At 37.3% G+C, this 19,169-nt stretch overlaps 1 protein-coding gene and 3 gene segments (V, D, J or C); all 4 read right to left on the reverse strand.

The window, feature by feature from the left end:
- Positions 1 to 1,977: 1,977 nt before the first annotated feature.
- On the reverse strand, positions 1,978 to 5,880 carry LOC119781748 (piggyBac transposable element-derived protein 3-like). 7 transcript variants are annotated; one of them, XM_038282285.1, is made up of 6 exons: positions 5,424 to 5,880; positions 4,482 to 5,315; positions 4,175 to 4,225; positions 2,673 to 2,742; positions 2,477 to 2,534; positions 1,978 to 2,401 (listed from the first exon to the last, which is right to left on the reverse strand). In XM_038282285.1, exons 1-4 carry the CDS (start codon positions 5,614 to 5,616, stop codon positions 2,687 to 2,689), a joined length of 1,134 nt encoding a protein of 377 aa, XP_038138213.1. In that variant the 5' UTR covers positions 5,617 to 5,880; the 3' UTR covers positions 1,978 to 2,401; positions 2,477 to 2,534; positions 2,673 to 2,686. The 7 variants fall into 7 exon arrangements, with proteins under 7 accessions (XP_038138213.1, XP_038138210.1, XP_038138212.1 ...); XM_038282282.1 differs by having other exon boundaries at positions 1,978 to 2,404; XM_038282284.1 differs by having other exon boundaries at positions 2,477 to 2,589.
- A 4,841-nt stretch (positions 5,881 to 10,721) lies between these two features.
- LOC119781720 lies at positions 10,722 to 11,159 on the reverse strand. The segment is given in 2 exon segments: positions 10,722 to 11,026; positions 11,114 to 11,159. Coding segments are annotated over 2 exon segments (351 nt in total).
- Positions 11,160 to 13,364: 2,205 nt separating this feature from the next.
- Positions 13,365 to 13,834, reverse strand: LOC119781721. The segment is given in 2 exon segments: positions 13,365 to 13,675; positions 13,765 to 13,834. Coding segments are annotated over 2 exon segments (381 nt in total).
- A 4,775-nt stretch (positions 13,835 to 18,609) lies between these two features.
- Positions 18,610 to 19,053, reverse strand: LOC119781722. The segment is given in 2 exon segments: positions 18,610 to 18,917; positions 19,011 to 19,053. Coding segments are annotated over 2 exon segments (351 nt in total).
- Positions 19,054 to 19,169: the final 116 nt, after the last annotated feature.

The raw sequence follows: 19,169 nt of genomic DNA on the forward strand, positions 1-19,169 counted from the left end.
ACCCTACACAGTTTAAAGGCTTGATCTCAGAATGAATAAAAGATTTAAAGTGGCGGTTCCTCTTATAAACGATATGATGACCTGGGAGCGAAAGAGAACTTTCTGGTGTCAGAGCAAAAAAAAGATCTACCACCAGACCATGTCCCAGAGAGGCTGAGATACTTCCGGCCTTCTAAACTATTTATTGGTTGCAGAAGATATAAAGTTATCTCTGTTTCACACTGATGATCTAAAATTTTACAATGTTGTTCAAGCTATTTCTGTCTTTGATTGCCAGATTGTACAACTAACAGATAAATCAGAAAAAATAAACTTAAATGACTGACAAAATTAAGACAGGATAACTGAAAGAGAACGAGTTTAGTTTGCAAAGAAGATAAATTCTCTGTCCCTCTGTCCCTATTTCACAATGGCAGCACTGTTTAAATTAAACTTAAGATGTTTATCAAAACCATGCACAAGTTCTTATATGACAAAAATAATTTCCACCTTTCTCTCAGATACTTCAGAATAAGTGATGTTAATTCAACATGTCTCAAGTCTTTTAACTGCCCTGGTTTGCTAATCTTAGGAACTGGGATCACCTGAGGTTTTCCATGGAGTTTGAATAACACCACTCTTCAGAAAAATCAGGTCCATTGTTTTTTCTGTTGTTGACCTATTCAGATGATTCCCAACACAATTTTAACTGGTGAATTAGGTGATACAATAGAAGGAAAATAAAAGCAGAATAAAAGCAAATAAAGATACAAAACAAGATAGAGCAGATAGTAAAACAAATTAAACAGTTGGACTACAATCTTATTTAGCTTTCTTTATGCTGCTCGTTACTCCTCTATTGATGTCTTTCTGGCTACTACCTGAAACAAAAACAAAAAATGCATTTTTCATTTTATTTTTTTTTCCAGAACATTCAAACTGCAAACTACAAACACAGTATGCTGTTTATTTAACAGGATGTGTAGCAATCATTTATTGCCACAAAGCCCACAAATCCAACACATTTATCAGACTCGATTATTGACTGATGAATCGTTGGAGGCACGAGACCCACACTGTAAAAAAAAACGGCCTCATTTTACGGTAAAAAACTGGCAGCTGAGTTGCCAGAAGTTTACCGTCTTTATACGGTAAACTTCTGGCAACCAAAACTGCCAGTTTTTTACCGTATTTCTAAAATACGGTAAAATTCTGGCAACCAAAGCTGCCAGTTTTTTACTGTATTTCTAAAATACGGTAAAATTCTGGCAACCACAGCTGCCAGTTTTTTACCGTATTTGCTAAATGCAGGATTTTACCGTATTTTTAATATACGGTAAAATTCTGGCAACCACAGCTGCCAGTTTTTTACCGTATTTGCTAAATGCAGGATTTTACCGTATTTTTAAAATACGGTAAAATTCTGGCAACCACAGCTGCCAGTTTTTTACCGTATTTGCTAAATGCAGGATTTTACCGTATTTTTAAAATACGGTAAAATTCTGGCAACCACAGCTGCCAGTTTTTTACCGTATTTGCTAAATGCAGGATTCTACCGTATTTTTAAAATACGGTAAAATTCTGGCAACCACAGCTGCCAGTTTTTTACCGTATTTGCTAAATGCAGGATTTTACCGTATTTTTAAAATACGGTAAAATTCTGGCAACCACAGCTGCCAGTTTTTTACCGTATTTGCTAAATGCAGGATTTTACCGTATTTTTGATATACGGTAAAATTCTGGCAACCACAGCTGCCAGTTTATTACCGTATTTTGTAAATGCAGGATTCTACCGTATTTTTAAAATACGGTAAAATACCGTACTTCCTAAAATATTTAAAAAAAAATAAAATGTGGTTTTGCCGTAGTAAATACGGTCATGCTGACTGAGGCATAATATCTCCATGAGTGAAAAACACATCCAGACTGGATGATATATTGACATTTTATTGTAAACCCTCCCCCCCAAAAAACACTTATGGTAAATTACCGGTCTCTGTTCCTACCAGAATTTTACCATACAAATTATAGTACAACACACAAGGAAGTGTAACTTGTCAAGCATTTCTATACAGAAAGTTATAAAGAAAATAATTTCTAATTAAACAAAAATACAGATTACGAGTAATCCACTTAAAGAAACAATTTCTATTTAAAAAGTCAAGTTAAAAAAAGAACTGATTCTATTTTCTGTCCAGTTTCCTCACAGTATTACTGAGATCTGGAAAACAGAAACAAAACAAACAGTATGTGTCCACATAAGAGATAACATATTGTAGAAGACAAAATGGTGATAAAAGGATTCTTGTTCTGGGTTGAGAGTCACAAGTCGCTGAGATCAGACGTTGCTCAGGATGGTTGTAGTCTTCCCAGTCACAGGTTGAAATTGAGACTCGCATGTTGTCAATCGGGTGTTTCCTCTCTGCTGGAAAACAAAAAGAAAAAGTTAGAAAGATGCACTACATGAACATCTTATTCGCTTAAATGTTTGTTTCACCTTTGTTGACTTGCATATGGACACAGGTACTTCAACCAGGTGGTGCGATCATTTCTGACTGAAAATTCAGTAGTTAAACCTTTGTTTGTTGTCAACAGGTGTGATCCTCTGGTCTGCAACCAGACAAAATACACAAACAAAAAACAAATAAAAACAAATATAACTGTTTTAGGCAATTTATGAAATAGATACTCACCATTTATCTGAGTCTCATGAAGGCCAATAGGTTGTCTTCAACCATTTATGTAAGTTACATTTCCTGCAAGCTAGCAGAAACAAAGCTGTAAATGTGAACACTTTTCATACAGGCAAACAAATTGACACAGCTGAGACAATTTATGCTAGGTTAGTTTTTCTCAGTCACTTTTGGTGCATTTCTCAAGTCATTGTTGGCATTTACAAAACAGTAAGCGCATTTCTCAAAACAATTTGTAGAAACAGGAAAAATAGCATTTGTTTGCTTTCAAAATCCTTAGTTCAGCTCTTAAAATTCTGTCTGTTAACATATCAGTGACTCAAAATAATAAGTTATAGTCTCTCTATGTACAGATAAGACAGTCAAATTGATTAGTCATGAGAAGAGACTACAAAAGGATCATTTACGCCAGTGTTTCTCAACCCTGCTCCTCACCACCCCCCTGCTCTGCATGTTTTAGATGTGCCTCTACTCCAGAACAGCTGATTCAAATGATTGGATGACAATCAAGTGCTGCAGAAGCTTGTTAATCATCCAGAGATACAATTCAGGTGTGTGGCAGAAGGGAAATACCTAAGCCTGCAGGACAGGGTGACGCTGAAGACCAGGATTGAGAAACACTGATTTACGCTTTTGCTATAATTTATTCATGGACCATGCCTTGGTGATTCAGAAAGAAAAAGACAGAAATGTAGAGAACAAAAAAAGTAGAAAAGGAGCCACAGGACAATCTCCTCAAGGAAAACTGTACAGTGCTGTAGAAATTACATTACATTTTAATTTCCATAGTCACTTTGTTCCTTAACTCCACTGAGGATCTTTTTTCCTCAGTGGGGTTAAGGAATGAACAGTAGGGTGGGAGGACCTCCATCAGCGTCATGTTGTGGGTCTCAGCCATGTCCTGATGTTGGACTGATGGAAACTGGCAGATGTCCTCAGCCTCTTCTGACTCTTCTTCTGCTTTCCTCCCAACTATTTCCTCCTCAGCCTCACTCCTCTTCTTCTCTCTGGCTGTTCACTCTGTCCAGATACTTGTTCATCAGTTCTCAGACATGTAACATTGTGTTGTGTTCTGACTATATAGAGCATAATGTTGCCAACTGATGGTTCACAAGATGCACCTCCAATCTGTTTCAGAAAACTGGTTGATCGTTGGTTGAGCTAATGGTTCATACACTGACCTGTTAGAGAAACTCAGGACTCACTTGGGAGCAATTTACCAATTCAGGACAGATTTAGAAAATAATAGAATATAAATTAATTAATATATGATTCACATTATGACAACTTTAAGACTTATGCATGTTAAGACTTACACAATGAACTGATGCTATTTTGGAAGTTGAGAATTCAACACAGACACGTTGTTGTCCTGTTGTCCTCATTTTCTGTATACACCCTTTATCCTCCGGGTCAAAATGACCCGTCTTCACTAAACCCCCAATATAAGCAGCTTAATTGAATTTTAAACACCAAATTCTATCTTGTATATTGTCACTCACCACAAAATGTGTGAATACTTGAGTTTTCCCTCTCCACTTGAATTTCTATAGCTTAAGAAAAAAAATGTGCAAAATGAGTTTCGAATGCATTTTTATTCATCACAGTGACTAATTTTCTTTTACTTTTCTCCAGTGAACAAGAGGATGTACAATACAAAAATATGAAAAATAACATAACCCATTCAACTAATTGGCACATGTAGGGCAGTATGCAAGTGCACAGTCTTTGCAGATATATTTCTTACACCTGCAGCACACAGTATGTGTTTTACAGTCTGAGGGCAGAACTGACATCTCTTCCTCTTACTTGGCTTAGCTGGGGAAGTGGCTGTGGTAGATGGATCCTCAGGTTGATCAGGAGCTGCTGCACTCTGAATAGCTTTCACAACTGCTGCTGAGGCTTCTGTGCGGGGGACATGCTTCCTTCTTTCAATGAGTGGAGTTACAAGTGCCTTTCCTAGCTCCTCCAGGAACACCCTCCTCTTGTTGTGCTTATGAGACATCCAGGTTGGGTTGATCTCTATCCAAATCACAAAGGCATTGTAGGAGGACACATCAATGATGTTGTGGAAGATGACCAGGGGCCAGCGGGCAGTCATTCTTCTGCAGCTATATGCTCCAATCACCTTATCTAGGTTGTCCACACCTCCTTTGTTTCGGTTGAATTCCAGGATAATGATTGGCTTCCTGTCCTCACGGTCACTAGTGTCGCCGTCTTTGTGCAGTGTGCTCAGAAGAACTACATTCTTGTTTTTCTTTGGGAGGTAGGAAACTAGAGTGGTGGTGGGTGTGAAGGCAAACTTTGAGGAGAAGACCTCTCTCTCCTTTGACCCAAGCAGTGCAGGTGGGAGCTCAGGCTTGTTCTTTCGAACTGTACCAACCATGGTGATCTTCCTCTTCAGGAGCTGCTGTCCGAGTTCATAAGAGTTGAAGAAATTGTCACATGTCACATTGTGACCCCTCAGTCCCTCTGTCACATCAAGCACAACTCGCAACCCCTGGTTCTTCTCTGGGCATCCACTGGTTGACTTCCCAGTATAGACTTGCATTTTCCAAGCATAGCTTGATTCGGAAGCCACCCATGACTTGATCCCATATTTTGCTGGCTTGCTGGGCATATACTGCTGGAAAGGACAACAACCTTTGGACAAAAGACATTAGCATCAGTGATTAGTATCAGTGTCACAGAAAACAGTCAAAGAAATCAATAGTGAAAATCACTTTTATTACAAATATGAAAACAGATTACCTCTAAATGGAACCAGTTGCTCATCCACTGTTACATCAGGCTCTGGATTGTAGAGGTAGGGTAACCGCTCCACCCACTTGTCCCATACCTCTCTTATGGCTGCAAGTTTGTCTGTCATACATCTTGCTGGTCTTGATTCACGGTCATCAAATCGCATCAGTCTTGAGTAGGTGTGAAAGAGTTTGAGTGGCATTGTGGCTCGGAAAATTGGCCTTCCACTCTCTGCTTACTTCTGCTACTGATTGATCTGAGACACAACTAAAACTTTGTAACATTTTATGGTTTGTAAATAACTCTGTGACCTTGATTTCAACTCCATTTGCCTCACGGGTCATTTTGACCTGAAGACCATCTTTGTACCTTTTTTTGTACAGCTTACATGGAAATGAGACTAAAAGCAACACTGAACTTTTTCTATTGTCTGGGCCAATCTAGGAAAAGTCTTAAAATCTCAAGTTAAAAAACTTGGGGGGGGGGGGGGGGGGGGGGGGGGGGGGTTAACACAGTGGCGGGTCATTTTGACCCGAGGACAACAGGAGGGTTAACATATTTTGATCAAGACGATAAAAGCAAATTACAATTATAAAAGCATAGAAGTGTACATAACCAGCTACATGATGTACAAAAGCAAAACTTGCAAAACTAATTTTTTGATGTGCAGAAGTGACACAGTAATTTGAAGATTGAACAGGTAGTTTTAGGAATTTCAATTCTGTTCTGAGAGATGCACCCAAACTGAGAAAAGCTGTAAAATATTAATATTTAAATTCTCTTATTTTAAAATCCTTCAACTGTCATGGACCCAGTGACTTTAGTGCAAGTATTTTGGGGGTGAGAGTCAAGACGTCAAAGGAAAATATTAAATAATATCTCTGATGCCAAGCTTTATACTTCTAAGTATTACCAAAGTATTGAAACAAAAGCTAACATGTTCTTCAGAGATTTAACTTGCATGCATGAACATTTCACACTCAAAGTAATTCAAATTAATTATTGAACCAAACTTGGAAAAAGTTGCTTCTGCCATTAACAATAACTTTAAGCACATGTAGTCTAAAGTAGACCAGAAATATAATCTATGCAGCCGTTCCTACAGAAACATTAATGGAAGTGTTGCATCTGTGAAGATTAAATGTTCCGTATAGTAAAAATATATAGCTGCAGTGCATATACATAAACAGCATGGCTCAGAAACTACACATTTCTTTGTCAGTTGGTTAAAGTTAGCTAACTTCAGTTAAAACCGTGAAAGGGACTCACCTGTGATGCGTTGCCCTTCTCCTCCTGAACGTGCAAAAATAGCAGAAATTTGATTTCAAAGACAGTAGCAGCATCTTGACAAGGACCAGGCCTACTGGGCTCTCAGCACCCTAGTTAGCAACCTTAGTTAGCACAGTGACTTTACTGTGTTGAGTTCAGGACACCACTACAGGAACAGAGTTAAAAGAATCTTGCTGCTGATGCTGAAGGATCAAGCAGCAATGCAAACTAGATAATTATTTGTTTACATGACAAATAACAGTCTCCATTTACTGTAAACCCTGCTATTTATCACAATAACAAAATGAAAAACTCTCTAGACAAGGGGTCCCCAAACTACAGCCTGTGTCATTTGGTCTGGCAATGCTGGATCCTGCCTGCCTCCTCATACCAGAGAGCATTCAGTGTATTTTTTTTCATATATTGTATTTTCTGGTTTGTGGATTTTTCTTCAACCACCAGGGGGCTCTTGAGCAGATGTTAAACTAACTTTCCCTCAAATATATACTAGTCAGTCCCAGTCACCGTTTCACTCACGGTTTTTTCCATTTCCATTCTGGGTTAAAATCTATCTAAAAGCGACCGCGAATGTGTCGTAGTCAGCAATACCCCCCCCCCCGACAATACGTTTCTAAGGTGTCTTTCTCCAAAAACTAAGACCGGCCCCCAAGCAGAGAAAGGAACAGCTATGTGGCCCTCGCAGGAAAAAGTTTGGGGACCCCTGCTCTAGACTATTCTCTACTAATAGCACAATATTTAAAACCAAGTGTGGGATTTGTGAAACTTCAATGATGGGTGACTTTACAACTTGTATGATTTTGGATAACACTAGAATTGTTCTTTATTGAAGTTTCACAAATCAGATAAAGGTTTTACAAACCCCACACTTGGTTTTAAATATTCTGATATGAGTTGAGAATAATCTAGTCCAGATTTGAAGAGTCTAGGTGTTGTAGTTTTTTAGCTAGAGTAAATTAAAGATGCTGATTGTAGTGAAAAATTAGGTGGAATTGCCCTTTAGCCATTTCCCAAATTGGAAGCAGCAATTGGAAACCAACTTCAGCTTCATTCAAGCAAGAGGGGCTAACATACAGTTCTCTTAATGTTAATGATCAAATACTCTCATAAGTGATGGTGGCGTTGGCTGTAGGAGTTTGCTTTGCAATCGGTGGATCGCCAGATCGATGCCTGGTCTACTGCTGAGATTTCAGTTTGGTGTATTAAAGGCATTATTAAAAAAGAAACCAGAATATCACACCAGCATTCTGTTCTTTGTAAAAAATTCTTTTGCAGTCTTGTTTACGCTTTTACATTGTAGATCTAAACATCAGCAAAATTTGTAATTTTGGCTGATTGCTACTGTTAAGTTTAGGGTAATTAACTGCTGGCAATATTACAATTTTTTAAGAACTTTACAATTACTTATATTTTTACACTATATTTCTGTATTTTCTACATTCGTGACTGTCACCATTATTTAGGATATATATTTATTCAGTTATGATAATGCCATGTATTTTCTACGGCAGTATAATGCTGTGAATATTCTGGTCAGTAACTGCTGGCATTTTACAATTTTTTACCGTAAATTTACTGACTTACAGTGCAATTTTGTATGGGTTTCAATGATTGTCATATTTATTGATAGCCAAAAGAATCATTAGTTGCAGTCCTGGCTGAGATATTAATGGAGCATCTAAATTAAATGAATCTACAATTTTAAAATAAATAATACAAGTCACTCTTCTCTCATTTTACTGAACTAAAGGAACAGCCTCTCACAATGATGGAAAAAAAAGTAGCTGTTGTCTTGAACTTGTCTACATATTCAGGCATTTATAATTACCGCAAAACATACAGCAAGCCTGTTAAAATAAATTCAATAGATCCTAAAACTAACAGGATCCTGTCAGGTGCCAAGTAGTTGGATCTGAATCTTTCACTCGAGTTGAAGGAAAATAGCACACTGGTGCTTGTCTGCACTTCTCCTTCAGAATACCTGGGTTCGATCGTCGGCACGTGGTCAAGATTAAATCTCTTCTGTTTTTGTCCTATGTTCTTGGTATTAAAGACAACTACGTCCTTATGTAAATTATATTCCGGACCTTTTTAGACAAGAGACCTCCCACCGTCAGACTGCATCATAACTAAACCGCAGTTAACATATCAAGCAACTTGGGTAATCGATTGCAACCGCTGTCCCGCTTGTGCTTAAATACTCAACAGAAAATGGAGAACTCTGTGTTTACGTAAGGATTGACGGTACATGTAAATTCTGTTAGTGGTGTAATATTTACGCACGATTTGATTGTTTTGAACGACACATTTTCATGGACACTAGGACTCAAGTCTCAGTGAATGTAATGCTCTTCACACACTGTAGCTGCTATTATTCTATTTCTTTTTATTTAATCGGCGAATGAACAAAACACTGCGTATGGTCCTTACTCTGTTTATAAAACATGTCATGGGGACACATGAAGATGAGTGGGGAGGAGCGATCTTGTACGGGTGACGTCACTCAGAAACAATTCTCTGTTAGCCTAAACATGCAGTACCCTTGCGGTGGCTCAGAAGTAACACACAACTCATGAACAGAGAAGGTTCTTGACGCGGTAGTCACAGGTTCGAGTTTAGGTCTCACCACCCAAGATGCATGTCTTCACCCTCCCATTTACTGGTCCTATCAGACCACGTTCAATGAACGGTCACTAGAGCTTCTATTTATCTTAGAAATGTTGACTAGAACAGGATTCCCGAGGTAGGGAGTCGAAAGATGATTTTGAAAATCATTGTGATGTGACCCCTGAAAGGTATGGACAGTGGCGCAAAAAGTGGGTATGCAGCGTATGCAACGCATAGGGGCGCAGAACCTTATGAGTAAAAAGAGAAAGCTTGAATGAATAGCTATGAATAAATATATTAATATTTCCCAATAAATGATTAAATAATGAAAGCAATTATTTTGCTAAGCAACTGTGTTGCATTGTTTTAAAATGCTTATGATTGAGTCACCCTATAACTATTTACTAAATACAATATATAGATTTATAAGCAGAACATTTTGAGAACCCCTGCACTACAAGTCAATAGAAGAGAGTAATATATTTTAAGATGTATTTGTAGAAATCAATTATTGTAATGTAGTTCTATGCAACATTTTGCTGATTAACTTCAACAAACTTTGTAATTTGGGAAATTAGTACCATTGATTATTAATTACTGGTAAAGAATACAATTTTTCTATGGATTTTACCATTTCTATTATTTTTACAATCCTTTTTTTTATTGCTCATGACTGTCAAAAATTCATGATATATATGTGTATTGACTTACGGTAGTTCCATGTAATTTCTACGGTAATGCAATGTTTTTGGATACGACGGTCAAAAACTGTTGGTCTTTTACCATTTCTTACCGTAAATTTACTGACTTTCTTTGCAGTTTCGACTTACGGTAGTTCCATGTAATTGTACGGTAATGCAACGTTTTTGGGTACGACGGTCAAAAACTGTTGGTCTTTTACCATTTCTTACCGTAAATTTACTGACTTTCTTTGCAGTTTCGACTTACGGTAGTTACATGTAATTTCTACGGTAATGCAATGTTTTTGGATATGACGGTCAAAAACTGTTGGTTTTTTACCTTTTTTTACCGTAAATTTACTGACTTTTTTTACAGTGCAGTCTGCATTGACTGTAGTGACTCAGAACAGTTCCTTTTAGACTGCCTTTCTGAACCGAGTGTCTTAGTATTGATAACCACACCTTTAACCTGAGCAGGTCAGTCCTTTAGGTTCTGCTCCTTTTAATCAGGGGGCAGCTAATCAGAAGAAAGTCATAAATTAATTATTTGTTATCATTCAAATGTGATTATACTTAAAAAAAAAATTTTAAAGTCAACCTCAAATACAAATTTTTAAATCTTAATTTTTCAATTGCATGAAATTAAAAACAGTTTTAGAGTTCCCCCTGTGGTGGTTTAATATAAATGTTCAGGCTCTGAGGGGTTTTTGTGCAGCTCTGCTGCTTGTTTGTGTCACTGTGGATATCTGGCACAGTAATACACAGCGGAGTCTTTAGGCTGCATGTTCTGTCCATTCAGAGTCTCTGTTTTGCTGGAAGTGTCTAAGTCAATACTGAACTTGTTCTTTAGGGAATCTTTATAGTTTGAACCTCCAGCATATTTCCACCCAATCCACTCCAGTCCTTTTCCTGCAGGTTGTCTGATCCAAGCTGTCCAGTAGCTGCTGAAATCATAAGAGACCTGACAGTTTATGGTCAGACGTTGACCTGGCTGTAGAGTCTTTGAGGCTGGCTGTGTCAGTTGTTCACACTTAACACCTAAAAAGTAAAAACATGAAAACTGAAATGTCACATCAGTCAAGTATCAGGGCTATCATGCTATGCCTTTTTTTCAGTGTGACTCACAGGATGCAGCAAGCAGCACCAACAGCAGCAGAGCTACAGAGTACATGTTGGAGGTACAGATGATCTGAAGGGAGTTCCAATTCTGCAGCTGACAGCATCAGATCAGGTTTTTTAAAACTTCTGATTTGCATTATGCTGAACCCTCCCACCAGATGATATATTTGTTTATAATTTTAGTCTTTCACTAAGTTAGGGTCTTTGAGTGATGAGGACGGACAGTAAGCAGAGCTGGGGAGATGTTCAATGGGGCTTGCCCATGAACATTTAATAGGCATTTACATAAAGAGCAGAAGAGCAGGTTGGACAATCTGACATGATGTGATTAATCATGATTAATCCTAAAATTTTCATGCGATTATTGAGATTAAGGTTTTCAATTGTTGCCAAGCATGAATTATTTTCTTTTCTTTTTCTCATTTATTAAAGTATTTAGACCATAAAATCATTCTGTAATTTTCTTACATTTCAGGAGAGGAACCCGAAACAGCAGCACACAAAAGTTTCAAGGGGGACAGTTTTATTATACAGCTTTTCAAATCCATACCTTACTGTAGCTGCTCACTGTAGTTGCATACCAAGTTTTTCTAAAAAAAAAAAAGTACTGCATCCTGTTGGCATATTACTTTTGTATTTGACCGTTTTTTTTTCTCTCTACTTGATACTAAATAAAGCCTAAATAAAGAGAAGTTAGAGTTCCATTTCTAATACTGACAACATAACCTTGGCAGGAAAGCTGTGCAAAAAGCATTGCCTTTCAGAGCATAACATTTGCTGCTTAACACGTAAAATTTAGTGGATTTTAGAGATGTTTAGAGGTACATGTTCTTCCACTAACTGAATAGATTTAATAGAGATACTTAACTTGGCAAATATTTTAATTAGATTTTCCTTGGAATACAACAACAAACAGAAGAAGTATGTTTATTGATCTATCTCCCTGTGGCATCTCCCTTTGCCAGAACCTTCACAATATCTTCAAACACAATATAATTATCATAAGGGTTCATGCGATGACTTTCCCCTACAAATCAACAATTGTTAGCTCCCAAATATTTTCAAGTTGCACATATTACATCTTTAACACAAATCTTAATATAATGGAAGTAAGTCCAAGCCCGGAAAAAAGGGTAATTATTTGGCCTAAAGTAAAGGAACGTAAAGTAGCTACATTTAGAAATATGTGGGTCAGGTTAATGTGGCTTAAATATACAGTGCTTAAAACAGTGATTTTGAGAAGAATTTTTTTTTTTCTTATTTCTCTTTACTGTGGTTATAATTGACTAACATTTTAATTAGTTTATTCTTGTTTATTATTGAAAACCTTAAGTGTGATAAACAATGATGAATTAAAATAAAGTAATAAGGAAAGGGGTTGATGTTTCTCCAAACCACTGTATCTCTCCTGATTATCCCCACTTTCTAATCATTGTTATCCTAAATAGCAGCTCAGACTTTATGATTCTGACATTGGGAACCTTGAATGAAATGTTTCATATTTATATCAAGATCACATAAAATGACATGACTGCCTCTCAAATGTGAAATGTTTAGATCAGGTGGGCTGATATGGAGAAAATTTTGTTTCAAAATCGATTTGTGTCTCCATCCATCCATCCATCCATCTTCTTACACGCTTGTCCCTAGTGGGGTCGCAAGGGATGCTGGTGCCTATCTCCAGCAGTCAATGGGCAAGAGGCAGGGTACACCCTGGAGAGGTCGCCAGTCCATCGCAGGGCAACACAGAGACACACAGGACTAACAACCATTCATGCACACACTCACACCTAAGGACAATTTAGAGAAGCCAATTAACCTAACACATGCTCAGGGAGAACATGCAAACTCCATGCAGAAAGACCCCAGGCCAGGAATTGAACCCAGAACCTTCTTGCTGCACGGCAGCAGTGCTACCCACTGCGCCACTGAGCAGACCAGATTGAGATTTGTGTCTAAAATGCTGAATTTGTTGAAGTTTTGATAATGTGTAAATAACATTTTGTGCATAACTTAAATGTTATTCAAAATAACTCAAACATGACTGAGATCTGTGGCTTAATTACTATTATCACAATATTACTATGTCCTCTGTTTATCCTCCATCTCAAGTATTGCTTATTGCTCAGATCTCCACGCTATCACCAAAGATGTGTCCATGTAGATGTGTTTGTTGTGACAAAGATAGTTAGGGCTCCCCCTTTGGTGTCTTCTTGTTAAAACTATTAGTTTTTGTACAGCGTTCCTGCTTTCTGTGTCACTGTGTCTCTCGAGCACAGTAATAAACAGCAGAATCTCCAGCTGTCAGACTGTTCATCTGCAGATAAACCTCATTTCTGCTGTTCTCTCTGGAGATGGTGAAACGGTTTCTGACTGAGTCAGAGTAGTAGATGCTTCTGCTGGTATCACTGATAGTAGCGACCCACTCCAGTCCTTTTCCAGCTGCCTGTCTGATCCAAGCATTCCAGTAGTGGCTACTGAACCCAGAATATGTGCAGGTCAGCCTCTGGGATTCTCCAGGTCTTTTAACCACTGGTTCAGACTCTGTCAGTGTTTGACCATCAGTGCCTGCAGATAAACACATCATTAGGATGCAAACTACATTGATTGTTTATTTAATACTTAACATGTACCTTATATGGATCCCTTGGTCTTACCTGTCCAGTTAACTGTCAGGATGAGAAAAGCAATCATAACCTGGTGAGGTCTGATCATTGTAGCAGCCATGTGTCTCTGCCTATTCTCAGTCTGTTTGTCTCTAATTTAATGCAGGTCCTTTCAAGTAAAGTAAAAGGAGTACAAACATTTGCATCAACTCCTCCCACTGGAAAAGACACATAACTGATCCTGACTTTCAGCATACATCTGATTTTAATAGTTGTTTTGGATAATTTTTGGACATGTGAATGCTTTAATTAGAAATGTCTGTTTCAGGTAATATTTTGTTTAAAATATCAACATCCAGTGCAAATAATGACCAATATTATGTTTATTTACTATGATATGAATAGACTGGGATTTTATTGGGACTGGTGCGAGCAAACAGAATTGACAAAGACTCTTGTAGATGTGTCGAAACGTCTTCAAAAAAACTATGTGAAAGTCCAGTTGCCTTCCAATTTCAGCTTGTTTATTTATTCCATAACCTAGATGACTAAGAATTTATTCAGTCTGCAATAATAATAATTTCCAGATGATATGAATATTAAACAGAGATATTTGGAAGGTTAGGGTTAGGGAAGATGTATCCGAAGCCGTTTTATATTTAAATATAGGTTTGCAGTGTTTTTTTGAGAAAAATATTTTTTATTAACATTTTAGTTTTTTAAAGGAGTAATTATACACTTTTAACAACGACGAGGAACTTCCTTAGCTCTAAATAGAAAACATACTTTTTTAAAGCATTTCCCCAACTGTTCTACAGCTAGAAAATCCACATCTTGATTAAATGCTTTTGAAATAGATCGATGGATGTTTCCTTATGAGGATAAATTGTTTGTTTATTTAATAAAACTCTACATTGATTTTAAATAATCAGGTAATGATAACACTCATGATTTTGTTTTTGGGTTTTTTGTGTTTCTGTTTAAGTTATTTTGTGTTTCTGTTAGTTATTTAACATGTGTATCTAACATAGTGTATAGTGATTGTTTTATTCACTGAGACCATCAAGAGTGGTTCTAGAGCCTCATTTATGTTCCAAAGGATTTTCATAAGGATGGTGTCACGTTATAGAAGATTTTTCAGGCTGCAGATTCCATTCATTTGGAGCCAGTGTTCTGTTGAAATCCTGTAAAGACATGCACCTGCCAGGAGATTGAGAAACCAGGCAGCCAATGGTCAGACACTGATCTGGATGCACAGTCACAAAGAAAAGCTATTGAGATATTTGCATTTAACACCTATAACAGGATGCAGGCATTGGTTTTGGAAGCAGGTTTCACTGTTTGAACCCCAGCTCTGTCTGACTTTGTTCTGTCCTTGGGACAGATATGAAGGTAGAAATGATCCAGAACACCTAGGCCTTTATTTTAGAAGTTAGAATTTAGATAGAAAGCTTTTGTTTTACTTGTACACCTAAAGATTTACTTGTACTAAAACTTCACAAACCTCCAATGTTAATTTTAATTTGTGTGTAAAATTTTGGCCAGAAGATTTTTATACACAAACCATTAACTCAGTAAATTAAGTTGTTCATTTCCCCCCTACAACTATAAATCATCAAACCCAAACATTGTGTCCAAATTCAGGGGCTGCATCCCCCTGAAGGATGCAATTGTGCATGTTATATTAAATGCTGTGCTAAAGGTTTTCCCCATCACAAATCCTCTAAGGATCCTTCAAATGCTGCAGATGGCTGAATCATTCAATCGGCCAATCTAAAGGATCTACCATTTATGGCCCACCATTTCCAATTTTTTAGTGCAGATCGATAATGATTGGTCAACCTCGGGCAGCATTGGCAACCTGCTATGGCAAATTGTGAATTGAATGCTAAATAATACTCTTTCTAGGGACCAAAATAGACCTTTAAGTTTTTTTTAGGGGGAGAATGTAAATTAGTTAAACTCAAATATCTACTCGATTATTAAAATCCCAGTTGATTTATAAGAGAGCTTTACATTTGTCAGCACCACCCTGCCAGAGCAGCAATTACAGTAGCTCATCTTCACATGTCTTTAGCCATGGTACAACTGCTGCAGTTCCTCAAGTATTAAATATACAGAGAGTTGTGGCGAAGAGTTGAGATCCAGCCAAAACTATTGAATTAATTTTCAATACAGTATGTTAAAAATATGTTCATGAATATGTTCAAAATTCCTTCTACACAAATATTAATGATGTAGTTATTCCACAGTCAGAAATACATACTTTCCAGAAAACATTTGTTTTTCTTCAGCTCTTTGAAAATATTCAAAAGAAAAAATGCTGAAAACGTCCTGTTTGTTGAAATCATCTATTAAGAGTGAAAATAGACCCCTTATCCTCATATAAATAATAATTAATGTAGGTTTTACCTTAACTTTTGTCATGGGCTGTATATTGCATTTTTTATTTTTCCATAAGATGAGTTATAAAAAGGATGCCATATTAATTTATATTTTGTGAATTCAGTGCTTTTCTTAGAAAATTATAGTGTTCAGATTTTGTAGGCCTGTGCATCATGCTGTCACGGTTGCTAGGCAATGAAAGTTACACTGAGGGAAGTGCATACAGGTGCTGAAGGCTAGGCTCTTCCACCTCGCAGCTTATCAATCTCAACCTCTGTTTTTGAGGTCTTTGAAGGACACAGCCCCTAAATTTGGACACACCTAATCTCGTGAAGCTACCTCTGGGCACACAGAATTCCTCCCTCATAGTGATCAACTGTCTCTTTTAACGTATGATTTTTAGAACAGTTGTTGTATTTTGCATTTTTTTTTTATGTCAAAATCTAGCTGAAAGCTGGAGGGTGAGAGGAAGGTGTGTGCCATGGTTGTGGGGAGGGGCATTTCCTAGGTTTGCTTTGTTAGGTCAAACTTTGTGTCCTGTATGTTAGGTATTATCTGGATGTTGTACTAACATGAAACTAATGTTTAGAATATATTCAATATTGATTTCTTATGCAGATCTTTGACATATGTGTAAAAGCTTCTCAGAAACAACAAGTAGGTTTAAATGGGTGCTCTACTTCAGCTAATTGAAACCTACTGACATCAGTTTCATTATTCAAAACTGAGTAATTCTACTATTTGAAAATTATTTCTGTAATGTGAACTTTCTAAATCCCTTTAAATAATCAGAGACTTCTCCATTAAAATGTCTTTCTTGTGATAAATGGTGTAAGGGCTTCCCCTGTGGTGTCTTTTTGTCAGAAGTATTTATGCACGGAGGAGATTTTGTAGAGTGTTTCTGCTTTCTGTGTCACTGTGTGCCTATTCTAGCACAGTAATAAACAGCAGAATCTCCAACTGTCAGACTGTTCATCTGCAGATAAACGTGATTTCTACTGTTCTCTCTGGAGATGGTGAAACGGTTTCTCAGTGAATCCGAGTAGTAGATGTATTCACTGCCACCAGTGATAGAAGCGATCCACTCCGGTCTTTTTCCAGATGCTTGTCTAATCCAAGCTATATAAGGAGTGCTACTGAACCCAGAATATGTGCAGGTCAGTCTGTGGGATTCTTCAGGTCTTTTAACCACTGGTTCAGACTCAGTCAGTGTTTGACCTTCTGTACCTGCAGATAAACAAATCATGAGGTCCTAAACTGTTTTTTTAAATGTATTTTTCCAATTCAAAGAGCTCCTCGTGTTTTGTTCTTACCTGTCCAGTTAACCGTTAGGATTAGAAAAGCAATCACAATGCGGTGAGGTCTGACCATTGTAGCAGCCATGTGTCTCTTATCAGCCTGCTGTGTGTTTGTTTCTTATTAACTGCAGGTTTTAACTATACATGACATGTAAATATGGGAGCTGTGCAACTTCTGCATGAACTCCTCCTTCAAAAAAGAAAAAAAGTTGAACACATATTGTTTTTATGCAAACTTTGGTGTTGATAATTAATTTGGAGTATTTTTTAACATGCTTTGCTTTAAGAATTCCCCTGCTTTGCCATAATGTAGGATAATTTTAGTTCAAAGATATGAACAGTTATCATCATTATGTGGAAATGCAGGTTTATCTGAAGACTATATTTTCTTACTCAAAACAACTTTACATTTTAACAACTCTTTGGAACTTGTTTAGTATAGCTCTAAATAAAGAACTTTATTTTTAAAATAAGCTCCTTAAGGAGCAAACCAAGTGGAGGTTTGCTTATCTGGAACAAAGCACCCCCAGAATACATGTCCTAAATATGTCCCTCCTGGCAAGATACAAAATTAATAATAATAATTAAACACTATCAAAATGGAATTAAGAAATAAGTACAGTTTTATCTATTTTTAAATATTTACTCATATTTAAGCAATAAAATCAAGTGTAAGGGCAGGAATGTGACTCTTCTCTGGTGTTACTATTTTCTTAATACATAAACTTTATTGAAAATTATTTAGGGAGTAAAATCATACAATGCATCGGACAAAGAGACAGAAAGAGAGGTTGGAAAGAAAGAGGGGATATGAAACTAAGGAGAGAGGAGAGAAAACAGTGCATGAAAAAGAGAAAAGCAAAAATAGACAACACAGTAGAGGTCTACTTCCACACCTGCATGAGATACAGTAAGAGGAACAAAAAAACAGAGAACATAACAACAGCAAAAAGCAGACAGCCAAAGTAAACAACTAAAAAAAGCTCCCAGAGCAGCGGTTATTCTTTAGATATCCATGTGTGTTTTTATAGTGTTTTTATAATGATTTTTGTTGTTAGCATTTATATAAATATACTGGTGTGATAACTTATTATACATTTGCTAGATTCTTGGTATATCTCTTTTTTAAATATATGGCCCCTGCAGAGAGAAAACTGTCAGCCGCCAATGGGCTCAGGCTTAGGTTTTTGTACAGTTCTGCTCCCTGTTTGTGTCACTGTGTCTCTCTGGCACAGTAATAGACAGCAGAATCTCCAGGCTGCATATTCTGTCCATTCAGAGTCACTGTTTTACTGGAAGTAACAAAGCTGATGCTGAACTTATTCTTGAATGAATCTTTATAGATTGTGTCCCATCCTTCTCCAGCTCTGCCGATCCATTCCAGTCCTTTCCCTGAAGGTTGTCTGATCCAAGCTGTTGGACGGCTGCTAAGAGAATAAGAAACCTGGCAGTCTATGGTCAGACGCTGACCTGGCTGCAGAGTTAAAGAAGCTGGCTGTGTCAGCTGTTCAGATTTCACATCTATAGAAACAGAAATATATATCAGAGTGAGAGCAGTGCAAGGACAATGGAGAGTGATTCTATTGTAAATATTTCTGTCTCAGTCAGACTCACAGGATCCAGCAGCCAGCAGCAGCAGCAGAGCTACAGAGAACATGTTGGTGCTGAAGATGATCTGATGGGAGTTTCTCTCCTTGTGCTGAAAGCATCAGATCAACATTTTTAAAAGACACTTTTCTGATTTGCATAAACCGGCCCTATCAGAAGCAGAAC

The sequence above is a fragment of the Cyprinodon tularosa genome, unplaced genomic scaffold, assembly GCF_016077235.1.
Source record: "Cyprinodon tularosa strain WSP-4 unplaced genomic scaffold, ASM1607723v1 ctg181, whole genome shotgun sequence".
NCBI lineage: Eukaryota > Metazoa > Chordata > Actinopteri > Cyprinodontiformes > Cyprinodontidae > Cyprinodon > Cyprinodon tularosa.

Bases quoted from the DNA above. Each gene is read 5' to 3' on its own strand.
- LOC119781748 (XM_038282280.1), bottom strand. From the start codon at position 5,616: ATGCCACTCAAACTCTTTCACACCTACTCAAGACTGATGCGATTTGAT. The intron at 5,316-5,423 runs GTAATCTGTTTT...TTTTGTCCAAAG, and splicing joins GCAACTGGTTCCATTTAGAG to GTTGTTGTCCTTTCCAGCAG.